Source organism: Phyllobates terribilis, unplaced genomic scaffold (genome assembly GCF_046119375.1).
Source record: "Phyllobates terribilis strain yellow unplaced genomic scaffold, ASM4611937v1 Scaffold_9__5_contigs__length_417890890, whole genome shotgun sequence".
In the NCBI taxonomy this organism is placed as follows: domain Eukaryota; kingdom Metazoa; phylum Chordata; class Amphibia; order Anura; family Dendrobatidae; genus Phyllobates; species Phyllobates terribilis.
The window spans coordinates 391,076,333-391,100,731 of NW_027362769.1; the positions used below are offsets into that span (position 1 = coordinate 391,076,333).

The 24,399-nt window shown below is 49.9% G+C and overlaps 2 protein-coding genes across 2 annotated transcripts; both read left to right on the plus strand.

Annotated features, from left to right (window-relative positions):
- Nucleotides 1–5,106: 5,106 nt before the first annotated feature.
- LOC141161223 (E3 ubiquitin/ISG15 ligase TRIM25-like) lies at nucleotides 5,107–6,682 on the plus strand. The gene has a single exon (XM_073646007.1). It carries the CDS (start codon nucleotides 5,114–5,116, stop codon nucleotides 6,680–6,682), a length of 1,569 nt encoding a protein of 522 aa, XP_073502108.1. The 5' UTR covers nucleotides 5,107–5,113.
- Nucleotides 6,683–22,198: 15,516 nt separating this feature from the next.
- On the plus strand, nucleotides 22,199–23,881 carry LOC141161224 (E3 ubiquitin/ISG15 ligase TRIM25-like). Its single transcript, XM_073646008.1, has one exon. The coding sequence runs from the start codon at nucleotides 22,216–22,218 to the stop codon at nucleotides 23,782–23,784; it is 1,569 nt and encodes a 522-aa protein (XP_073502109.1). The 5' UTR covers nucleotides 22,199–22,215; the 3' UTR covers nucleotides 23,785–23,881.
- Nucleotides 23,882–24,399: the final 518 nt, after the last annotated feature.

Genomic DNA, 24,399 nt, shown 5'->3' on the forward strand with positions numbered 1-24,399 from the left:
AAGGGGACCGGTATCCTGTATGGAGCGTTATATGGGGGCCAGTATCCTGTATGGAGTTTAATAAGGGGACCAGTATCCTGTATGGAGCGTTATATGGGGGCCAGTATCCTGTATGGAGCTTTATAAGGGCACCAGTATCCTGTATGGAGCGTTATATGGGGGCCAGTATTCTGTATGGAGCCTTATAAGGGGACCAGTATCCTGTGTGGAGCGTTATATGGGGGCCAGTATTCTGTATGGAGTCTTATATGGGGGCCAGTATTCCGTATGGAGCCTTATATGGAGGCCAGTATTCCATATGGAGCCTTATATGGGGGCCAGTATTCCGTATGGGGCCTTATATGGGGGCCAGTATTCCGTATGGAGCCTTATATGGGGGCCAGTATTCCGTATGGAGCCTTACATGGGGGCCAGTATTCCGTATGGAGCCTTATATGGGGGCCAGTATTCCGTATGGAGCCTTATATGGGGGCCAGTATTCCGTATGGAGCCTTACATGGGGGCCAGTATTCCGTATGGAGCCTTATATGGGGGCCAGTATTCCGTATGGGGCCTTACATGGGGGCCAGTATTCCGTATGGAGCCTTATATGGGGGCCAGTATTCCGTATGGAGCCTTATATGGGGGCCAGTATTCTGTATGGAGCCTTATATGGGGGCCAGTATTCCGTATGAAGCGTTATATGGGGGCCAGTATTCCGTATGGAGCCTTATATGGGGCAAGTATTCCGTATGGAGCCTTATATGGGAGCCAGTATTCCGTATGGGGCCTTATATGGGGCCAGTATTCCGTATGGAGCCTTATATGGGGGCCAGTATTCCGTATGGAGCCTTATATGGGGGCCAGTATTCCGTATGGGGCCTTATATGGGGGCCAGTATTCCGTATGGAGCCTTATATGGGGGCCAGTATTCCGTATGGAGCCTTATATGGGAGCCAGTATTCCGTATGGAGCCTTATATGGGGATCAGTATTCCGTCTGGAGCCTTATATGGGGGCCAGTATTCCGTATGGAGCCTTATATGGGGGCCAGTATTCCAAATGGAGCATTATATGGGAGCCAGTATTCCGTATGGAGCCTTATATGGGGATCAGTATTCCGTATTGGGCCTTATATGGGGGCCAGTATTCCGTATGGAGCCTTATATGGGGGCCAGTATTCCGTATTGGGCCTTATATGGGGGCCAGTATTCCGTATTGGGCCTTATATGGGGGCCAGTATTCCGTATTGGGCCTTATATGGGGGCCAGTATTCCGTATGGGGCCTTATATGTGGCCAGTATTCTGTGTGGAGCCTTATATGGGAGCCAGTATTCCGTATAGAGCCTTATATGGGGGCCAGTATTCCGTATTGGGCCTTATATGGGGGCCAGTATTCCGTATTGGGCCTTATATGGGGGCCAGTATTCCGTATGGAGCCTTATATGGGAGCCAGTATTCCGTATAGAGCCTTATATGGGGGCCAGTATTCCGTATTGGGCCTTATATAGGAGCCAGTATTCCGTATGGGGCCTTATATGGGGCCAGTATTCTGTGTGGAGCGATTCACCGGTTTCTGAGCTATTGTGGAATTTACAATAGATATAGCTCATGTAATGTAAGAAGTGAAATCTTTGCATTGTACTATATATATATATATATATATTTCTCCGCTGTATCTCTGCATCATGAATCGTGGTATGTGTTAAAGGGGCCCACTGAGATTCTTTCGCCCGGGGCCCAGAAAAACCTGGAGCCGGCCCTGACACTGATAATCTGTGGATTTCCATTATTTACTCCTTCAGTGGAATATAAACCTAATAGATCCCTCAGTCCTGCTGTAAGCCTTCTTGGTGGGTTCACTCCTGGACTGTGACAAGGACTTCATGACTTCATCAGAGACACCTCTAGATTATAATAAGGACGGGTCAACCTTCAGGCTGGAAGATGAATCTCCTCAGGTCCTGGCATAGTTGAGGCCTTTAGACATTGGTTCTGGTCTCCCGAAAAAAACATCAAATCATCTAAATAAGTTGTCAGGATCATTGACCAGAACAGTATGACGGCTGCTACCGGGGCCTGGACTTGTCTGATCTTCATCAATATTCTCACCATCACAGAAGCAGCAGGAAACCCGTAGGTCAGTCTGAACCTCCAAGGTGGAGAAATACCCTGCACTCCCAAATGATCGACCCCTGACGAAGGAAGAGAAATGATGAGACTTGGCAGTGATCATCTCCGCGGCTAAATGGATCTCTGGCACTTCCCACATCTTATTAATCTGCTCTAGATCTTTAGTTCCTAGACATGACCCTGGACTGCTGAACCTCGGCTCGATTAGAGATGATATTGAAGGAGTCGCCGCTTAGTATTATTTATTCCGACCTGTATAGACCACAAGATCCAGAGACTAAATGGCGTACTCCTCCCTGAGACGTCTTCCACGTGTTAGGGAGTAAAGAGTTCACAATTATAGAGTTCACCTATCATTTAACCCTTTCAGGATACAAGTTTATCGGTTCAGGAATCAAAAATGAATATTTGCTGTGGGGTCCTGTGATTTCTATGTACACCACTGCCTGCAATGCCACGTACATCATTTTCTCTCCTTTAATGTGACTGGTCTTCTTCTTCATTACAGGCAGCTTGTACTGGTACATAGAGCTACATCTTTATATACCAGTGCATTTCTATCTATGTATTTCAATCTATTCTAGTCAGAGATTTTTTTTCTTCTTATAAAATTGCTAAAAAAAATTAAAAAACATTTACAGTAATGACATTTTTACTGCGATTTAAAAAAAATAAACATCACAAATCATCAAATAACAGAGATATCTGGTGTCCCTGTAATCGTAACAATCTGTACAATACGGTGATCAGATTATTTATGGTGATCGGCAAAAAAAGGTGTGTTATATTTTTTCTGTATTAAACCCATACATTTTTAATAACAATGTAACGCTGAGGCCGTGTTCACACATATTGTAAATGCTGCGTGTTTTCTACAGGTGTCCGCACCACGCGACACAATAACGATCCTCTGTGATTATGATGTTTATGCTGCATTTTTTATGCCTTTTTTCCTCTATTTGATGCATTTTTGGTGCAGACTTGAAGCTGTGATTTTTATATAATAGAAAATATTCTGCATTTTAAAGAGCAACTGCGTTTTTTTCCTGCATTTTTCAGGCTCCACAGATAAGAAAACGCCTATAATGCAGAGTTCAGCAGCGTCTTTAGACGCACAGAGGGCCGCAGTTCTCATGACTTCACATCCACTTGATTGGACGTTTAGGCCGTGTTCACACGTGGTGTTAATGCTGCTTTTTCTGCTGTGTTTTATTGTGCAGAAAATCTGCTGCGTTTAACTGTCCAAGCAAAGTGGATGTGATTCCATGTAAACTCCTGCCCGCTGTGCATCTGAAGACCCTGCTGAACTCTGCCGTCTTGGTGCTTTGTTTCTTTATGAGGAGCCTGAAAAAAAACATGTAAAAAACTCAGTTCCGGTTTTAATACAGAATCAAAGTTTTTCTGGAACATAAAGGGAAACACATTGAAAAACGCGGCTTCACATCTGCACCAAAAACGCATCAAAAGAAGGAAAAAAAGCAGAAAAAACCCAATAATGAGAGCAGATTGTTGTTGTGCAGTTGGGTGCGGATCCTGCAGGAATCTCAGCGCTTCTATCACCACATGGGGATTTACAGAGGACGTCGCCCATCACTGTGAAGTGACGTAACTCCATCTGATAGAAGATATCTCCATGAGAAGTGACGCTCTCCATGAAGAACGGAGCGGAGAAAGGCGCCGTCATCATCTGTGGGGTCAGTTCACACTTGTAGGTGGACGCTCCCTGTAGTCACAGAGGGGATTACTCCAGGTGAGAGATCCCACCATCGCTCCAGAGGAGGAGAAGTGAGGAGCGTCCGGACAAAATGTCAGGAGGAAGAAGGTCATGTTCCCAGGGGAATTAATATATATTCATCTTGTGCTGGGAATAACCCTGATGTATAAGGCCTCATTCACACAGCGCTTATTCATGTACGCGGTGTTCACAGATGGATAGAACAGGTACATGCTCTATGGGGCTGTTCACATGTCGCTGGTTTTTCCGGGCCGAGTGGTCGGCAAAAGATCTCGGCAACGATTTTGATTGAAGTCACAGATGAAGTCTATGGGTCTGTGAGAATCACACACAGCACACGGCTGGCGACAGTGCGATTACGGCCTCATTCACACTGCAGGATTTTTATGCCAAAACCAGGAGCGTCTCCGAAACACAGAACAGGGGTCAATATTTCAATTCTAGTTTTTCTCTGTAAATTCCTCTCCTGGTTTTGGCATCAGCAAAATACTGATGAAATACTGATCTGAAATACTGATGTGTGAATGAGGCCTAACACTGTAATAAGGCCACGTTCACACGCTCAGTATTTTATATCAGTATTTGTAAGTCAAAATCAAGAATGGAAAAATCAGTGGAAAAGTATAATAGAAACTCGTCGCCGCTTCTGTATTTATCTCCCACTCCAGGTTTCGGCTTACAAATACTGATGTAAAATACTGACCAACTACTGACGTGTGAACGTGGCCTAATAGACAGAAGAAGCTTTACAATCATCTGAGAAAATCACTAATAAAACACAGATTGTAAAAACTGACCGAACACTGATGAAAATCAGAACAAAACCACTGATGGAGAACGGTCCGTGATTTCACTGACATCTGAATGAGACCTAACGATGAGTCCTTCATCAGCCACATACAGCGCTCGTCTGTCGGACTCCGACTGATTATTTCAGCCTGATAGGAAGAGGAGGAGATGAATTTTACTTCACCAAACTCAACATTTCCAAAGATCCTTCTTTGTATACAATAAAGTTTTGTGGGTTCTCCACTTACTTTTCCTGCATCAAACTGGTGGTGGATTCTCGTTATAATATGACCAGGTGGAGTCACTACAACTCCTAATCCTACACCAGATCCTCATGGCTGATCGTTAAGTAATTTCTTAAGAACAAATCAGCCGTGAACACAACCATGGAGCTGTAGAGGTTAATTCATCTCAGAAACCTCCACCCTTCTTATGGAAAGAAACTTTTTAGCTTTGATTCCTGCTCTTTCCCGCTACAATGGCGTCTGCTGAGCTGAGGGACGAGCTGAACTGCTCCATCTGCCTGAGCCTCTATACAGATCCCGTATCCCTGAGATGTGGACACAACTTCTGCCGCTCGTGTATTGTGAGTGTGCTGGATGCCCAGGAGGCGGCTGGAGGGTATTCCTGTCCTGACTGCAGAGCAGAATATCCGGAGCGTCCGGCCCTGGAGAAGAACCGGAAGCTGAGGAACATAGTGGAGCGTTTCTCATCTACTCAGCCTGGTATGAAGGACACTAGTATCTTCTGTGCTTACTGTACAAAGTCTCCTGTACCGGCTGTGAAATCCTGTCTGCAGTGTGAGAATACTTTCTGTAATGACCACCTGACTGTCCACAACAAGACATTAGATCATATATTAACAGAACCCACAAGATCTTTTGACAACAAAAAATGTTCCCTCCACAAGAAGGTTCTGGAGTATTACTGCCCGCAGGACGCGGCTTGTCTGTGTGTGTCTTGCTGTCTGGTTGGTGAACACAGAGGACACCAGGTGGAGCTTCTAGATGAGGCTTTTGAGAAGAAGAAAAAGGATCTGAGGAAATATCTGGATGAACTAAATCCACAAAAAGTAGATATTCGGACAAGAGTCCAGAATCTGCAAGATCATATGAAAAATATCCAGGAGAAAGCCTCAAATAAAAGGATGAACGTCAGTAAGATATTTATGGACATCAAGAAGCAACTGGAAATGGCAGAAAAGAAAGCGCTGAGCGAGGTCTCCAGGCAGGAGGAGAAGATTGTGTCCCAGATATCTCATCTAATTCAGAAGCTGGAAATACAGGAGGACGAGCTGTCCAGGAAGATGTGTCACATGGAGGAGATATGTCGTGTCACTGACCCAATAAGACTCTTACAAGAAAGTGACATTACAGTGTGTAGTCATGGAGGTGATGAGGACACAGGAGGAGATGGTGGAGAGGTCAGTTCTGAGGAGGATCTGGATGAGGTTCTGATATCACTGACCTTACACCGATCTATGATGGATATTGTCACCAATGTAACATCAGAGCTCGGGGTCCATGTCCCAGACATATTGCTGGATGTGGACACTGCTCCTAGAAGGGTGAAGATATCAGAAGATCTGAAGACTGCAACAGATTCATATAACAAATCGGTGAGGCTAGAATCACCAGGGAGATTTGTGACATCTGCCCAGGTGTTAAGCAGATGTGGCCTCTTCTCAGGACGACATTACTGGGAGGTAGAGTGGAACCAGATAGGAGAATGCAGTGTTGGGTTGTCCTATCCCAGTATAGAGAAGAAAGGAGAACATTCTGGTATTGGATATAATGATAAATCTTGGTGTTTGGATATGTATAATGAAGAATATAATGTATGGCACAACTCGGATGTATTAACCCTCAGTGTAAAGCCAACATGTCCAACACTTGGAGTCTTCTTAGACTATGAGGCCGGGCGTATGTCCTTCTATGAGCTGTGTGACCCCATCAGACACTTACACACCTTCACCGCCTCCTTCACTGAACCCCTACATGTTGTCTTCTCTGTGGAGGTTGGAGCCTCTGTTACAATAAGAAGCTGAGGCCGATGTCGTCCACATCACATTATAATTACATTATTTCTTGTCTCATGGTCACATCTGTACATAGTGAGTTATTAGCAGGACCCTCTAATAATACAATGTATATGGTTGGAGTCATGGGTGGGATTTTTCCTATTGGATTGGTTTGTCTACCTTGGACATCAGATGCAAAATCAATAATTGAGGCAAACGGAGATATTAATGGGTAAATTGTCCTAAAACTGATAATTTCTGATCATTAACCCCTTGCTGATATCCTCTGTACTTGTATGGCACAATGATTTTGTTGCTCTCAAGCAGAGCTGGGTGTTAGTTGACACCCTGCTGTAAAAGTCTTGATCGGCGCTAATACCTATCCTGGCCATTTGACCTCTCTGATGGCAACAGTAGCATCTGTTTATGTTAGGGAGGGGTCACCCTGTTTGTCCCTATCTGCACCCCATGATTGTGATCACGCAGTGCTAATGGCAGACATGATGACCCCCAGGCTGAGTAATGGCCAAGGGGTCACCCAGTTATAGTGGCCTCTAAGGTACTGCCATGAGCAGGATCTGACATCTCCTGTGAGTGTAAGAGTGACAGGCCTAATACGTTGTCAGATTCTCCTAACAAACACCCGATGCGCGTTTCTCTGTTGCTTCTTCAGGGATCTGGTTGGTGAGACGCGCGTCAGGTGTTTGGTGGGTGAGCCTGAACATGTCCTCGTTATCATGTGTACTATTTGCACTTCATACTATTTTATTGTTTGGGACCCTAATACTGTTGCCACCTTAATTCTTATTTCTATACCTCATTTTTATATTTGGATTCATCACGTGTTTACATTTGATTGCACCTTAGTATATATATATGTCACTTATAATTTTGGACCAATTCATTGTCCGTTACTTGCTCTGTGACAAGCTTTCTAGGTGTTTGCATTCTTATTCAGATGTCACCTTGCATTGTTTCCATCGTTGGGGTAAATCCTTTTTTATTGTCTCACCCACCATTCATGTCCATGTTTATTATGATGGATATTTCTTCTTTTAAAAATTATTCAATAAAGATCATTGATCATGTTTAATTAATATCTACTTTACTCCTCGCACATTTCTTATTTTTGGGCTTATAAATCAATCTAGTAAAATCCATATTCAGAAAACCACCTGGCCCCTTCTGACCAAGGTCGCATGGCGGCTCAGTCGACTCCATGAACCAGGGAGGAATCGAGCAGAGGGACCAGGTGCTACTCCAGGTCAGACCCCGGTCACAGCTGTTGACCCACACCGGGGAATGCAGGAACAGGCAGGTTAGGCTGGCATACAGACAGGTGGGTACTAGCAGGCACGGCTGGCATACAGACAGGTGGGTACTGGCAGGCACGGCTGGTATGCAGACAGGTGGGTACTGGCAGGTAGGAACGCAGGCAGGATAGGGACCAGTACAGACTGGGATACAGGAACAGAGCCGCAGAGCAAAACCCGCAGGTGCAGTAGAAAAGCAGAGCAAAACCCGCAGGTACGGTAGACAAGCAGAGCAGAGCAAAAACCGCAGGTGCCGTAGACAAGCAGAGCAGAGCAAAACCCGCAGGTGCTTCGTTTCCTCTAATGGTCAGAAGAGGTAATCCTCTTGAAGAGAAGGATTGGCCTCCAAATTCTCTGCAGAAGACCCTTGCAGGCTTAAAGGGGAGGCGGGTACTGTAACATCCCTGGCGGCGTACTTGCATAGTGCACCACCTCCCACTACGCAAGACCGCAATCTTACCTGTTAATCCAGCCTACAAACCTTGCTCCAGTTCATGCTGTGTGCATGTCTCTTGACTGACTGCTTAGGGCGGCGGCCCGGTTACTTCCTGATTCTTGTTGCTGCTGTGGGCGCACCCCTAATGCGTCTCCAGCCTATTGCTGTGAGTCGCTGGTTATTTAAGCCCCTTCCACTCAGAAGGAGGTGCCTGAGCAACACCTTCACTCAGTTAGTCTTTGCTACTGAATTGCCAGGTCCTGCCCTGTCTCTAGTCTGTTTCCGCCACTCTGGGGGCTGCATACCCAGACCTGTTATCTCTGACTTCTAATTTGTTTTCGCCACTCTGGGGGCTGTATACCCAGGCTCGTTCTTGTATCTCATTGCAGTAGCAGTTCCTGTCTGAACTGTATCCTAGCCTGTTACCTGTTTGTCTCTATATCAGTACCTTCCCTTTTCCTGCAGTATCTGAACCTGCACCTAACTCCAACTCGTTGTCTCTGTACTTCTGTTTGTGAGTTTTGTGTCCCCTCACTACTTCATAGGAAGTACCTTGTGTGTATCTAGTTCTGCTTGTCCCTTTTCCCTTCCTCCGTATCTTCCTCCTGTGTTCTAGCCATCTTCCTGTATTTTCCAGTCTGTTCCATGTGAACAGAGCCCTGTCCTCTCTGCCTTCTCCACCGCACCTGCGGTTTCTCTCTGCTCTGACTTGCCCACCGCTCCGGCGGTTTCTCTCTGCTCTGACTTGCCCACCGCCCGGCGGCTACTCTCTGCTCTGACTTGCTAACCGCACCAGCGGTTTCTCTCTGCTCTGACTTGCCCACCGCTCCGGCGGTTTCTCTCTGCTCTGACTTGCCCACTGCTCCGGCGGCTTCCCTCTGCTCTGACTTGCTAACCGCACCAGCGGTTTCTCTCTGCTCTGACTTGCCCACCGCTCCGGCGGCTTCCCTCTGCTCTGCCTTACTCACCGCTCCGGTGGCTTCTATCTGCTGTGACTTGCCCACCGCTCCGGCGACTTCTCTCTGCTCTGACTTGCTCACCGCATCAGCGGTTTCTCTCTGCTCTGACTTGCCCACCGCTCCGGCGGCTTCTCTCTGCTCTGCTCTGCCCATCGCTCCGGCGGTTCCGCTCTGCTCTGCCTTGTCCACCGCACCAGTGGTTTCTCTCTGCTCTGACTTGCCCACCGCTCCGCGGCTTCTCTCTGCTCTGCTTTGCCCACCGCTCCGGTGGCTTCTTTCTGCTCTGCCTTGTCCACTGCTCCGGCGGTTCAGCTCTGCTCTGCCTTGCCCACCGCATCTGTGGTTTTCGCTCCGCTCTGCTTGCTCACCGCACCAGCAGTTCCTCTCTGCTCTGCCTTGTCCTCCACTCCAGCGGTTTCGCTTTACTCTGCTTGTCTACCGCATCTGCGGCTCTGTACCTGTCTCCCAGTCTGTACTGGACCCTATCCAGCCTGCGCTCCAACCTGCTTGTACCTCCCTGTCTGCACTCCAACCGTGCTTGCCGGTATCTCCCTGCCTGCTTACCAGCCGTGCTTGCCAGTGCCCACCTGTCTGCATACCAGCCGTGCTTGCTAGTACCCACCTGTCTGCATACCAGCCGTACTTGACAAAACCCACCTGCCTGTATGCCAGCCTAACCTGCCTGTTTCTGCATTCCCTGGTGTGGGTCAACAACTGTGACCGGGGTCTGACCTGGAGTCGCACCTGGTCCCTCTGCTCGGTTCCTCCTTGGTCCACGGAGTCGACTATGCCGCCGTGCGACCTTGGTCGGATCGGGTTGATACTTAGTTACACCCCTCCAGGCACTCCTCGGTTCATGGTACAGTTGGATCACTAATCACACTCACGCCAGTCAGTCCGGGCGCGAGCGTAACAGTTTGCTCAGGCCATGGTTCCCGTTGAGCCCCACGGCCTTTCGCTCTCAGAGACATTTTGAATCCTTGTCTGGCGAATACGTGCACCAAAAAAAAATTTTTTCTCAAGCTATGGCCCAGGCGATTTATGCACCAGCCCAAATGGATCTATCAGCACTCATTCCTGCGGATCCACCACGGTACTATGGGGATCCAAAACGTAGCCGTGCATTTGTGGAGGAATGCATGCTGCATTTCAAGTTCTATGCTCACTATTTTCCTACCGATCGGGTTAAAGTGGCATTTATGATGTCCTATCTTGCGGGTGACGCCTTGAAATGGATCACCCCCCTATGGGAAGCATGGGATCCTATCGTCTTTGACCTGCAGGCCTTTCTAATGGTCTTCGATGACCCTAATCCTGAAGCCTCTGCTAAAGCTTCCCTTCCCAATATCCCGGAGCAGCCCCGATGGGTAATGTGTGTAGGTAGCCTACCAGTCCTCCAGCCCGAAGAGACTGTTGCCCACCCAGAATCCACACAGGATGACTATGCTCTACAGAATACTTCTCTTCCCAACCTCAAGAGGCAGTCCAGATGTGCAAGGCGTAGAGGTAAACCGTCATGCCAGGTTCTGTCCTCCCAAAGACCTCCTGTTCCCCAGCCTGTAGAGGCAGCTTTCCGCACAGAATCCATGAAGGATGACGATGTTCGTCAGGCAAAGCAGAAGCCAGAACTCAGTCACAAAATCGGATTGCGGTCCCGCTGCGGTGGTTTGGGACCCCCTGACGGTCTTTGTCCGGCGAAGGTTGGAGAATCCCAAGACATTAGGCCTGTAGAAGAGGCTGCCTTTGGCGTTAGTGTTTCCTCTCCACAGATGACCATGACTGACTCCGTGGCAAGTGAAGGCCTCGGATTAACCGGAAGTTTCGGGCTTAAAGCCTTGAAGAGTCGGTGTCTTATTCCCGTCCGACAACTCCAGAAGCCGGTTTGGGCATTGTCAGCAGAAGGACGAGCCCTACTCAGAAACAGCCAAAATATGTCTGTACAAACTAAGCTCCAGATTGGAGCATTACACATGAAGAAGTTCACATTCCAGGTGCTGACTGGCTTACCCACAGGTCGTCCAGAGCCGAGAGATCTAGTGCCCGCTCAGGTCTGGAGACCCTGCATGGTGTATCCTGGGGGACTGCAAAAGTACAAGGGGTGTCTAGTCCCCATATCTTCAGGACAGTCAGCAGTTTCTTCTTCTTCTTCACCAGATCTGCTAGTTGCTGAATCACTGTGCGCTGAAGTCTCCGAAGGAAGAGAAGCGGAGGCGATGTCGCCACACAGTCTCGACGATTGTACCAATGATCTGGCTTCAGGTACCATCCCGCCTTACAGACATGTCATCTCTGAAACCAGTCTGAAGATGGTCCTAAAGCAAGGACCCTCCGTCTCTTATAAATCTGGTCTTACGTCCATCAAGGTGGTGTTTACCCCCTTGTCTCTGCACCCCTCCAACCAGGCGGAGGACCTCCAGTTGTCTCCTGAATCCTCTGGGGTGCTACCTGATAACAAAGGGAGAGAGACTTTCCTACACCCTGTACCTAGTACTTCGCCCACTTCATCCAGTAAGCTTGACAAAGTGTACTTCGAAGCAGTAATCACCCCCGAGTCTCTGCACTCCTCCAACCAGGTGGAGGACCTCCTGTTGTCTCCTGAGTCCTCCGGGGTGCTACATGTTAAACTGAGAGAGACTTTCCTACACTCGGTACCTGGTACGCCGCCCATGTCATCCAGTAAGCTTGGCAAAGTGTATGTCAAGGCGGTGGTTACCCCTGAGTCTCTGCACCCCTCCAACCAGGCGGAGGACCTCCAGTTGTCACCTGAATCCACCAGGGTGCTACCTGATAACAAATGTAGAGAGACTTTTCTGTATGCTGTTCCTGGTACTTCACCCACTTCATCTGTTGCTGAGGATGGCTTGATAGGAGGAAGCATCCCAGTCACCAAGATGATGAGACCAGTTTCGTTTCCTCTAATGGACAGAAGAGGTAATCCTCTTGAAGATGTAATGCACACGCCCGGGCTGAGCGGCGTGTGCGTGTGATTCCACTGGACCGTGCCGGAGAGTGAATGCCTGGAGGGGCGTAACTAGGTATTCACCCGATCCGACCAGGGTCGCACGACGGCATACGACGCCAGTGCACCAAGGAGGAACCGAGCAGAGGGACCAGGTGCTACTCCAGGACAGACCCCGGACACGGTTGTTGACCCACACAGGGGAATACAGGAACAGACTGGTAGGCTGGCACACAGACTGGTGGGTATAGGCAGGCACGACTGGTATGCAGGCAGGCGGGTAAGCAGGCAGGGGGGTACAGGCAAGCACAGCTAGAGTGCAGACAGGGAAGCACTAGCAGGTAGGAACACTGGCGGGATAGGACCCAGTACACACTGGGACTAAGGAACAGAACCACAGATGTGGCGGACAAACACAGCAGAGTGAGGCTGCCCAGAGAGGTGAGCGAGAACAGGGCAGGACAAGGCCGCCTGGAGCGGAGAGCAAGAGTAGAGCAGGACAAGGCCGCCAGGAGCGGTGAACAAAGGGTCAGAGCTGAGCGAGACTGCCGGAGCAGTGAGTAAGAGTAAAGCAGGACGAGGCCGCCTGGAGTGGTGAGCAAGAGTGGAGCAAGGCTGCCGGAGCAGTGAGCAAAAGGATAAGAGCGGAGCGAGACTGCCGGAGCAGCGAGCAAAAGGGTCCGAGCGGAGCAAGGCTGCCGGAGCAGCGAGCAAAGGAGTCAGAGCAGGCTAGAACCGCCGGAGCGGTGAACAAAGGAGAAGGAGCAGGCTAGAACCGCCGGAGCGGTGAGCAAAGGAGAAGGAGCAGGCTAGAACCGCCGGAGCGGTGAGCAAAGGAGTCAGAGCAGGGGGGACAGGGCTCTGTTCACACGGAACAGACAGGAAGAGAAAAGCAGAGCCAGATACCCACAGGATACTTGCAGTGAAGTAGCGAGTGGACCACAAACTCACAAACGGGAGTACAGAGACAACAAGCAGGAGTTAGGTACGAGTTCAGACTCTGCAGAAAAAGGAAGGGAACGGACATAGAGGCAAAACAGGTAAAGGATAGGAAAGAGTTCAGACTGGAACTGAGTGTACGGAGGAGACCGACACTGCAGCGGGAGACAGGAGCGGGTCTGGGAATACGGCCCCCAGAGAGGCGGGACAAACAGGCAAGGAGCGTGTTCAGACAGGACAGACAAGATACAGGAACAGGTCTAGGTAATCGGCCCCTAGAAGGCGGGAGGAACAGGCTAGGAGCGTGTTCAGACAGGACAGACAAGATACAGGAACGGGTCTAGGTAATCGGCCCCTAGAAGGCGGGAGGAACAGGCTAGGAGCGTGTTCAGACAGGCCTGGAAATACAGCCTCCAGGATAGGCAGACAAGAGAACACAGACAGGACTCAGTTCAGACACGGTAACTGATACCGTAAGGCAGGAGATATAGACAGGACTCAGTTCAGACACGGGAACTGATACCGCAAGGCAGGAGACATAGACAGGACTCAGTTCAGACACGGGAACTGATACCGCAAAGCAGGAGACATAGACAGGACTCAGCTCAGACACGGGAACTGATACCGCAAGGCAGGAGACATAGACAGGACTCAGTTCAGACACGGGAACTGATACCGCAAGGCAGGAGACAAAGACAGGACTAAGTTCAGACACGGGAACTGATACCGCAAGGCAGGAGACATAGACAGGACTCAGTTCAGACGCGGGAACTGATACCGCAAGGCAGGAGACAAAGAACGGGACCTGGCACCTTCAGAGTGCAAGCACACACTGAATGAAACACTATGCTCAGGCAGGGATTGATTGCCGCAGCTGGGCTATATACCAGGTGACAGACAGCAATAGGCTGAGGACGCACAAGGGGTGTGACCCACAGCAGGTACAAAAAGCAGGAAGTGATCGAGCGCCGCCCTTAAGCAGCAGAAACAGACACAAACAGACAGCATGGAGGGAAGCCAGAGAGACATTCTGGACAGGAGATCAAGTGCGCGCTCTTGCACAGTGGGAGATGGACCACTATGCAAGGACGCCGCCAGGTATGTTACAGAAGATAAGGATTGGCCTCCAAATTCTCTGCAGAAGACCCTTGCAGGCTTGAAAAAGAGGGGGCGTAAAGGGGGGGGGTACTGTAACATCCCTGGCGGCGTGCTTGCATAGTGCACCACCTCCCACTATGCAAGACCGCAATCTTACCTGTCAGTCCATCCTGCAAACCGTGCTCCAGTTCATGCTGTGTGCATGTCTCTTGACTGACTGCTTAGGGCGGCGGCCCGGTTACTTCCTGATTCTTATAGCTGCTGTGGGTGCAACCCTAATGCGTCTCCAGCCTATTGCTGTGAGTCACTGGATATTTAAACCCCTTCCATCCACAAGGAGGTGCCTGAGCAACACCTTCACTCAGTTAGTCTTTGCTACTGAATTGCCAGGTCCTGTCCTGTTTCTAGTCTGTTTCCACCACTCTGGGGGCTGCATACCCAGACCTTTTATCACTGACTTCTAGTCTGTTTTCGCCACTCTGTATACCCAGGCTCGTTCTTGTATCTCATTGCAGTAGCAGTTCCTGTCTGAACTGTATCCTAGCCTGTTACGTGTTTGTCTCTATGTCCGTACCTTCACTTTTCCTGTAGTATCTGAACCTGCACCTAACTCCAACTCGTTGTCTCTGTACTTCTGTTTGTGAGTTTTGTGTCCCCTCGCTACTTCATAGGAAGTACCTTGTGTGTATCTGGTTCTGCTTGTCCCTTTTCCCTTCCTCCGTATCTTCCTCCTGTGTTCTAGCCATCTTCCTGTATTTTCCAGTCTGTTCCATGTGAACAGAGCCCTGTCCTCTCTGCCTTGTCCACTGCACCTGCGGTTTCGCTCCGCTTAGTCTTGCGCACCGCTCCGGTGGTTTCTCTCTGCTCTGACTTGCCCACCGCCCGGCGACTTCTCTCTGCTCTGCCTTGCTCACCGCACCAGCAGTTTCTCTCTGCTCTGACTTGCCCACCGCTCCGGTGGCTTCTCTCTGCTCTGCTTTGCCCACCGCTCCGGCGGCTTTTCTTTGCTCTGCCTTGTCCACCGCTCCGGCGGTTTTCACTCCGCTCTGCTTGCTCAACGCACCAGCAGTTCCTCTCTGCTCTGCCTTGTCCTCCGCTCCGGTGGTTTTGCTTTACTATACTTGTCTACCGCATCCGTGGCTCTGTACCTGTCTCCCAGTCTGTACTGGACCCTATCCAGCCTGCGCTCCAACCTGCTAGTACCTCCCTGTCTGCACTCCAGCAATACTTGCCAGTATCTTCCTGTCTGCATACCAGACACGCTTGCTAGTGCCCACCTGTCTGCATAGCAGCCGTGCTTGCCATTACCCACCTGTCTGCATACCAGCCGTACTTGCCAATACCCACCTGCCTGTATGCCAGTCTAACCTGCCTGTTCCTGCATTCCCCGGTGTGGGTCAACAACTGTGACCGGGGTCTGACCTGGAGTCGCACCTGGTCCCTCTGCTCGGTTCCTCCTTGGTCCACGGAGTCGAGTAAGCCACCGTACGACCTTGGTCGGATCGGGTTGATACTTAGTTACGCCCCTCCAGGCACTCCTCGGTTCATGGTACAGTGGGATCACTAATCACGCTCACGCCAGTCAGTCCGGGCGCGATCGTAACAGTATGCATGGTCTCCTCACCCCCCAATCCTGGTATGCATGGTCCCCTCACACCCCAATCCTGGTATGCATGGTCCCCTCACACCCCAATCCTGGTATGCATGGTCCCCTCACACCCCAATCATGGTATGCATGGTCCCCTCACACCCCAATCCTGGTATGCATGGTCCCCTCACACCCCAATCCTGGTATGCATGGTCCCCTAACCCCCAATCCTGGTCTGCATGGTCCCCTCACCCCCCAATCCAGGTCTGCATGGTCCTCTCACCCCCCAATCCTGGTATGCATGGTAGCCCTCATCCTGGTATACATGGAACCCCATCCATCATCCTGGTATGCATGATACTCCTCATCCCCATTGCTGGTATGCATGGCACCCCTCACCCCCCAATCCTGATGTGTATGGCACCCCTCATCCCCCAATCCTGGTTTGCGAGGCATCCCACAATCCTGGTATGCATGGCACCCCTCATCTTCAATCCTGGTATGCATGGCACCCCTCATACCCCAATCCTGGTATGCATGGCACCCCTCATCCTCCAATCCTAGTATGCATGGTACCCCTCATCCCCCAATCCTGGTATGCATGGTCTCCTCACTCCTCAATCCTGGTATGCATGGTCCCCTCACACCCCAATCGTGGTATGCATGGTCCCCTCACCCCCCAATCCTGGTATGCATGGTCCCCTCACCCCCCAATCCTGGTATGCATGGTCCCCTCACCACCCAATCCTGGTATGCATGGTCCCCTCACCCCCAATCCTGGTATGCATGGTCCCCTCACCCCCCAATCCTGGTATGCATGGTCCTCTCACCCCCCAATCCTGGTATGCATGGTACCCCTCATCCCTATTCTGGTATGCATGGTACCCCTCATCCTGGTATACATGGAACCCCATCCATCATCCTGGTATGCATGATACTCCTCATCCCCATTGCTGGTATGCATGGCACCCCTCACCCCCCAATCCTTATGTGCATGGCACCCCTCATCCCCCAATCCTGGTATGCGAGGCATCCCACAATCCTGGTATGTATGGCACCCCTCATCTTCAATCCTGGTATGCATCTCACCCCTCATCCCCCAATCCTGGTATGCATGGTCCCCTCATCCCCCAATCCTGGTATGCATGGTCTCCTCATCCCCCAATCCTGGTATGCATGGCACCCCTCATGCCCCAATCCTGGTATGCATGGTCCCCTCACCCCTCAATCCTGGTATGCATGGTCCCCTCACACCCCAATCCTGGTATGCATGGTCCCCTCACACCCCAATCCTGGTATGCATGGTCCCCTTACCCCCAATCCTGGTCTGCATGGTCCCCTCACCCCCCAATCCTGGTCTGCATGGTCCTCTCTCCCCCCAATCCTGGTATGCATGGTAGCCCTCATCCTGGTATACATGGAACCCCATCCATCATCCTGGTATGCATGATACTCCTCATCCCTATTGCTGGTATGCATGGCACCCCTCACCCCCCAATCCTGATGTGCATGGCACCCCTCATCACCCAATTCTGGTATGCAAGGCATCCCATAATCCTGGAATGCATGGCACCCCTCATCTTCAATCCTGGTATGCATGGCACCCCTCATACCCCAATCCTGGTATGCATGGCACCCCTCATCCTCCAATCCTAGTATGCATGGTACCCCTCATCCCCCAATCCTGGTATGCATGGTCTCCTCACTCCTCAATCCTGGTATGCATGGTCCCCTCACACCCCAATCGTGGTATGCATGGTCACCTCACCCCCCAATCCTGGTATGCATGGTCCCCTCACCCCCCAATCCTGGTATGCATGGTCCCCTCACCACCCAATCCTGGTATGCATGGTCCCCTCACCCCCAATCCTGGTATGCATGGTCCCCTCACCCCCCAATCCTGGTATGCATGGTCCTCTCACCCCTCAATCCTGGTATGCATGGTACCCCTCATCCCTATTCTGGTATGCATGGTACCCCTCATCCTGGTATACATGGAACCCCATCCATCATCCTGGTATGCATGATACTCCTCATCCCCATTGCTGGTATGCATGGCACCCCTCACCCCCCAATCCTGGTATGCGAGGCATCCCACAATCCTGGTATGCATGGCACCCCTCATCTTCAATCCTGGTATGCATCTCACCCCTCATCTCCCAATCCTGGTATGCATGGTCCCCTCATCCCCCAATCCTGGTTTGCATGGTCTCCTCATCCCCCAATCCTGGTATGCATGGCACCCCTCATGCCCCAATCCTGGTATGCATGGTCCCCTCACCCCTCAATCCTGGTATGCATGGTCCCCTCACCCCTCAATCCTGGTATGCATGGTCCCCTCACCCCTCAATCCTGGTATGCATGGTCCCCTCACCCCTCAATCCTGGTATGTATGGTACCCCTCACCCCTCAATCCTGGTATGTGTGGCCCCCTCATCCCCCAATCCTGGTATGTGTGGACCCCTCATCCCCCAATCCTGGAATGTGTGGCCCCCTCATCTCCCAATCCTGGTATGTGTGGCACCCTCACCTTCCAATCCTGGTATGTATGGCACCCCTCATCCCTTTCATGCTGCACACACATACCAAAAAAATAAACACTTATACTCACGTTTCTTCCCTGTGCTCCAGCGCTGCGGTGTCCTGTTCTGCTGAAGGCTGAGGGAGGAGTGTGGCACCGGAGTACACGAGTGCCCATACCGCGCTGTCCGGTAGACACACTGAAAATGTGGTATGCGAGGCATCCCACAATCCTGGTATGCATGGTACCCCTCATCCCCAAATCCTGTTATGCATAGTCCCCTCATCCCCCAATCCTGATATGCATGGTCCCCTCACCCCCCAATCCTTGTATGCATGGTTTGCTTACCTTCAGATTTCTTAGCTTCTGATGATCAGCACGTATTATCCTCCTTGTAGTACCTCTGGTGCCTGTCAGTCCATCTGTAGAATAGATCAGTCGTCACTCTGTAGTTTCTTTCTGATTCTTGTGACAAAGTTAGTGGATTTCCTGACACGTGAAAAACAGCTGTTCAGCTCGTCTCGTCTCTTCTCTCTCACCTTTGTTCAAGAAGGAAATTCACTTAAAAACACGAAAAATCAGGACTGGCTGAGGCTAGCCAAATGTAAAATAAATACTTCTTTCTGTATTTTTTCTCTATTGAGGACTTCTCAAAGTATTAATATCAAGATATTCTTATAAAAAATGTATCTATTTATTCTCGGGTTGTCCATTAAAAAGAATTATTGCAGAAGGTACATACAATAATTAGTTACAAAGTGATTGTCCATTTGTCCATAATTAGCTTAATTGTTGAGATTCACCCATCTTTCCCTGGGATTCTGGATGGTAGATTGCGTCTGTCTGTGTCCAGCACGTGAGTCCGGGTAAAGAACGTGTTTCCTGGGCCTACATCAGGAGCTGGTTTACACACAGCACCTCGTCCTGTGTCCTGTGGAATGGCAAGAGAGACCCCCCTGTCTCTAACATGGGCTTTTATAGGCCGGTCATATGGCACCTGCTCTTCTAATTATGGTGCTGAACCAAAAATACACAAATAGCGCATGTCAGCTAAAAACCCTAACACGATGGCTGATGCAATCTACAGATCTCAGAATTAAGAATAAAATGAATATCCAGAATTAATATTTAACACCCTCACGACTCCAGCACTGATGCTCCTGAGATTTCCTGGCAGTCGGTGATGACATGGAACAGTAATTACATCAGCTATTGGGTGACCCTGAGAGCGGCAGGGTGGGCTCTGGACGCTCAGCTAACATGAGGCAAGGGGCAGAAATATCATAAGTATCGAGTCCTGACTCTTGATTGCAGAGATGGTGGAGGAAGAGACTGAATCTATAGACTGAGGTAGAGGAGAGATCCCACTGCAATCCCTAACCAGACCACCAGCCTTCTCCTGACATGGTGGAGTACAGGTAGGGAGAAAAATTCCACCGCATCTGAATCTGAACCTTCACAGAGATTATAGTGTGCACATGATCGACCGTGCCTCGGCTTTTTCCTGCAGCCCCACAGAGAATGAAAAGAGCATCTAACCTCACGCTCCATTTTGTAGCAGGGATAAAAATGTCCCTCCTGCTGATCGATGCAGGTCTCCATGGTTGGACCCTTACTTCAGATAGCTGACAACATATTTCTATTGGACATCCCCTTTAATAATCATTGGGAAGCAATCAGTAGGGTCTGATACTGCTGGGCTCCCCTGACTAAGGACTACAAGAAGCAGGGACTTTGTAGAAAGAATTTGTCTTAATAAAAAGTGTGTCTTAAAGTCCAGCAGCACGTTAGTGTGGAGCCCATGTGGGTCCAGTTTCCACAGAGGTACTGCATCTCAGCCAGAGGTGTGGTACCCCACTCTCATGTAAGGAGGGAGCACTACCCGGGACTCACCCACTCACATGCAAAACCACATCACTCCATTAGGGATGGTCCAGATTGCTCCTGAGGGGGAGCACAGATCCAGTCCCTGTCTGGAGGATGGAACTAGGTAGAGGAGGTGGGTGAAGGAAGGACTGAAGGTAGAGGGGACCACACAGAGTGACAGTTGGTGATGTGGGTCACATGACAGACAGTATAAAAGAAGGGTAGAAATATCTAGAAGAGGCCAGTGAGTGAGGACCGTTGAGGAGTAGGGTCCAGACGGAGTGGGGGCCTAGTCAGAGGGGCCCAGTAGGAGAGAGAAGCCCAGAGCAGTGAGAAAGGCTCCAGAGAGAGAGAGAGGATCTTAGGGGCACAGGAAGTGCGGAGTCCACCCGTGCGCCCGAGTTCTCGATGACCATGAAGGGATCAGGTCGCAGTAGGGGACTGGCCCCAGACTAGTGGAGGACTGGAAGACTCAGCTAGCAAACTGGAGGTTGCAGTATCTTCAAGTGCCGTAGCCAAAAACCACACACATTCGCTGAAATTGTGGCTATATAGGACAAAAGGGGACAAAGAGGACGTCGCCCGACAAGGCCCGTGGCCACTAGCTTGAGACACGGTGTGTGAGGCGCAGGGCAGGAGGGCGAGAGCCAGTGCAGAGAGAGACGACCCGGCAAGGTACACAAGAAGGGGGTCCCGTTCAAGTGCACCCAAGTTATCTGAGAGTTGGCTGGATCACTTCCCCGGAGGACACAGGACTCGGTGGGCTGTTATAACCTGCTGGCAGTTGTAACCTGGAACATCATAAGAACTGTGAGTAAAAACTTGAAGACTGCACCCCGCTGTGTCCTTTACTTACTTGTTGCATCACCTGCCTTGCACTACAACACTAACATCATAGAACACCTCTAACTGCCCTGGGGCCTATCTCTACCTGTGGAGAGCTGAACCATCTCTGCTGCGTCACCAATAACCCCGGTTGATCTGAACAGCAGCGACGGCCACCTATAGCCGCATACCACGGGTGGCGTCACAAAACTTTATTCCCCAATTGACTTTTCTTATTGCCACCGTGACTATCCCAAAAAGGACCGGCCCGGCTACTGAGTACCCCATGGCCCCAGGAGGCGCGTCATTAGTATCAACCTGAGGCCTCATTCAGATTTCCATCTTTTCCATCAGTGCATTGTCCGTGTGCCCAGCACACCACACCTGCCCAGCACACCACGCCTGCCCAGCACACCACGCCTGCCCAGCACACCACACCTGCACAGCACACCACGCCTGCACAGCACACCACACCTGCACAGCACACCACGCCTGCACAGCACACCACGCCTGCACAGCACACCACGCCTGCACAGCACACCACACCTGCACAGCACACCGACCACTGCTAGGTAATGGTCAAGTGAATGAGTTCCCCACAGAACAATGGTCTATGTATAAAATAAATCTCGTCATTCTCCAGTCTCATCATTGTACCGACCAGAATCGTGCATGTAATGGCAGGAGGCTCCAGTCCACAATGCGGACAAGCTCACTGAGCGGCACCATGTGAACCACTGGCGGATGAGGCTGCTCTGATCTTTATAATGGTCTCCTGACTCCAGTCTGATGGGAATAAGAGGAGCTGAGCTTCTGCTTATCTCACATCTGGAGCTCGGCTGACTTCTCCTTCCCCGAACTGGTGGTGGATTCTCTACACTGCAAACAGGTGGAGTCACTACAACTCTCATCCTACACACCATCCTGTCAATCATTTTCTTCCTCAACAGCAAACAATCTCTGAGCTGCAGGATTAATAGTTTATTCTCAGAAATCTCCACCCTTTTTACGAAAGGGAAACTTTTTAGTTTTTGGTTCCTGCTCTTTCCCACTACAATGGCGTCTGCTGAGCTGAGGGACGAGCTGAACTGCTCCATCTGCCTGAGCCTCTATACAGATCCCGTATCCCTGAGATGTGGACACAACTTCTGCCGCTCGTGTATTGTGAGTGTGCTGGATGCCCAGGAGGCGGCTGGAGGGTATTCCTGTCCTGACTGCAGAGCAGAATATCCGGAGCGTCCGGCCCTGGAGAAGAACCGGAAGCTGAGGAACATAGTGGAGCGTTTCTCATCTACTCAGCCTGATATGAAGGACACTAGTATCTTCTGTGCTTACTGTACAAAGTCTCCTGTACCGGCTGTGAAATCCTGTCTGCAGTGTGAGAATACTTTCTGTAATGACCACCTGACTGTCCACAACAAGACATTAGATCATATATTAACAGAACCCACAAGATCTTTTGACAACAAAAAATGTTCTCTCCACAAGAAGGTTCTGGAGTATTACTGCTCGCAGGACGCGGCTTGTCTGTGTGTGTCTTGTTGTCTGGTTGGTGAACACAGAGGACACCAGGTGGAGCTTCTAGATGAGGCTTCTGAGAAGAAGAAAAAGGATCTGAGGAAATATCTGGATGAACTAAATCCACAAAAAGTAGATATTCGGACAAGAGTCCAGAATCTGCAGGATCATATAAAAAATATCCAGGAGAAAGCCTCAAATAAAAGGATGAACGTCAGTAAGATATTTATGGACATTAAGAAGCAAGTGGAAATGGCAGAAAAGAAAGCGCTGAGCGAGGTCTCCAGGCAGGAGGAGAAGATTGTGTCCCAGATATCTCATCTGATCAAGAAGCTGGAAATACAGGAGGACGAGCTGTCCAGGAAGATGCGTCACGTGGAGGAGATGTCTGGTGTCACCGACCCAATAAGACTCTTACAAGAATGTGACATAACAGTATGTAGTCATGGAGGTCATGAGGACACCATGGAAGATGGTGGAGAGGTCAGTTCTGAGGAGGATCTGGATGAGGTTCTGATCTCACTGACCTTACACCGATCTATGAGGGATATTGTCACCAATGTAACATCAGAGCTCGGGGTCCATGTCCCAGACATATTGCTGGATGTGGACACTGCTTCTAGAAGGGTGAAGATATCAGAAGATCTGAAGACTGCAACAGATTCATATATCAAACCGGTGAGGCTAGAATCACCAGGGAGATTTGTGACATCTGCCCAGGTGTTAAGCAGATGTGGCCTCTTCTCAGGACGACAGTACTGGGAGGTAGAGTGGGACCAGATAGGACAATGTAGTGTTGGGTTGTCCTATCCCAGTATAGAGAAAAAAGGAGAACATTCTGGTATTGGATATAATGATAAATCTTGGTGTTTGGATATGTATAATGAAGAATATAATGTATGGCACAACTCGGATGTATTAACACTCAGTGTAAAGCCAACATGTCCAACACTTGGAGTCTTCTTAGACTATGAGGCTGGCCGTCTGTCCTTCTATGAGCTGTGTGACCCCATCAGACACTTACACACCTTCACCGCCTCCTTCACTGAACCCCTACATGTTGTCTTCTCTGTGGAGGTTGGAGCCTCTGTTACAATAAGAAGCTGAGGCCGATGTTGTCCCCGTCACATTATAATTACATTATTTCTTGTCTCATGGTCACATCTGTACATAGTGAGTTATCAGGAGGACCCTCTAATAATACAATGTATATGGGGGTAGTCATGGGCGGATTTTTCCTATTAGATTGCTTTGTCTACCTTGGACATCAGATGCAAAATCAATAATTGAGGCAAACTGAGATATTAATGGGTAAATTATCCTAAAAGTGATAATTTCTGATCATTAACCCCTTGCTGATATCCTCTGTACTTGTATGGCACAATGATTTTGTTGGCTCTCAAGCAGAGCTGGGTGTTAGCTGACATCCTGCTGTAAAAGTCTTGATCGGCGCTATGTATCCTGGCCATTTGACCGCTCTGATTGCGACAGTAGCATCTGTTTATTTTAGGGAGGGGTCACCCTGTTTGTCCCTATCTGCACCCCATGATTGTGATCACACAGTGCCAATGGCAGACATGATGACCCCAGGCTGAGTAATGGCCGAGGGGTCACCCAGCTATAGTGGCCTCTAAGGTACTGCCATGAGCAGGATCTGACATCTCCTGTGAGTGTAAGAGTGACAGGCCTAATACGTTGTCAGGTTCTCCCAACAAACACCCG

Coding starts and splice junctions, on each gene's coding strand:
- LOC141161223 (XM_073646007.1), top strand. CDS start 5,114: ATGGCGTCTGCTGAGCTGAGGGACGAGCTGAACTGCTCCATCTGCCTG.
- LOC141161224 (XM_073646008.1), top strand. CDS start 22,216: ATGGCGTCTGCTGAGCTGAGGGACGAGCTGAACTGCTCCATCTGCCTG.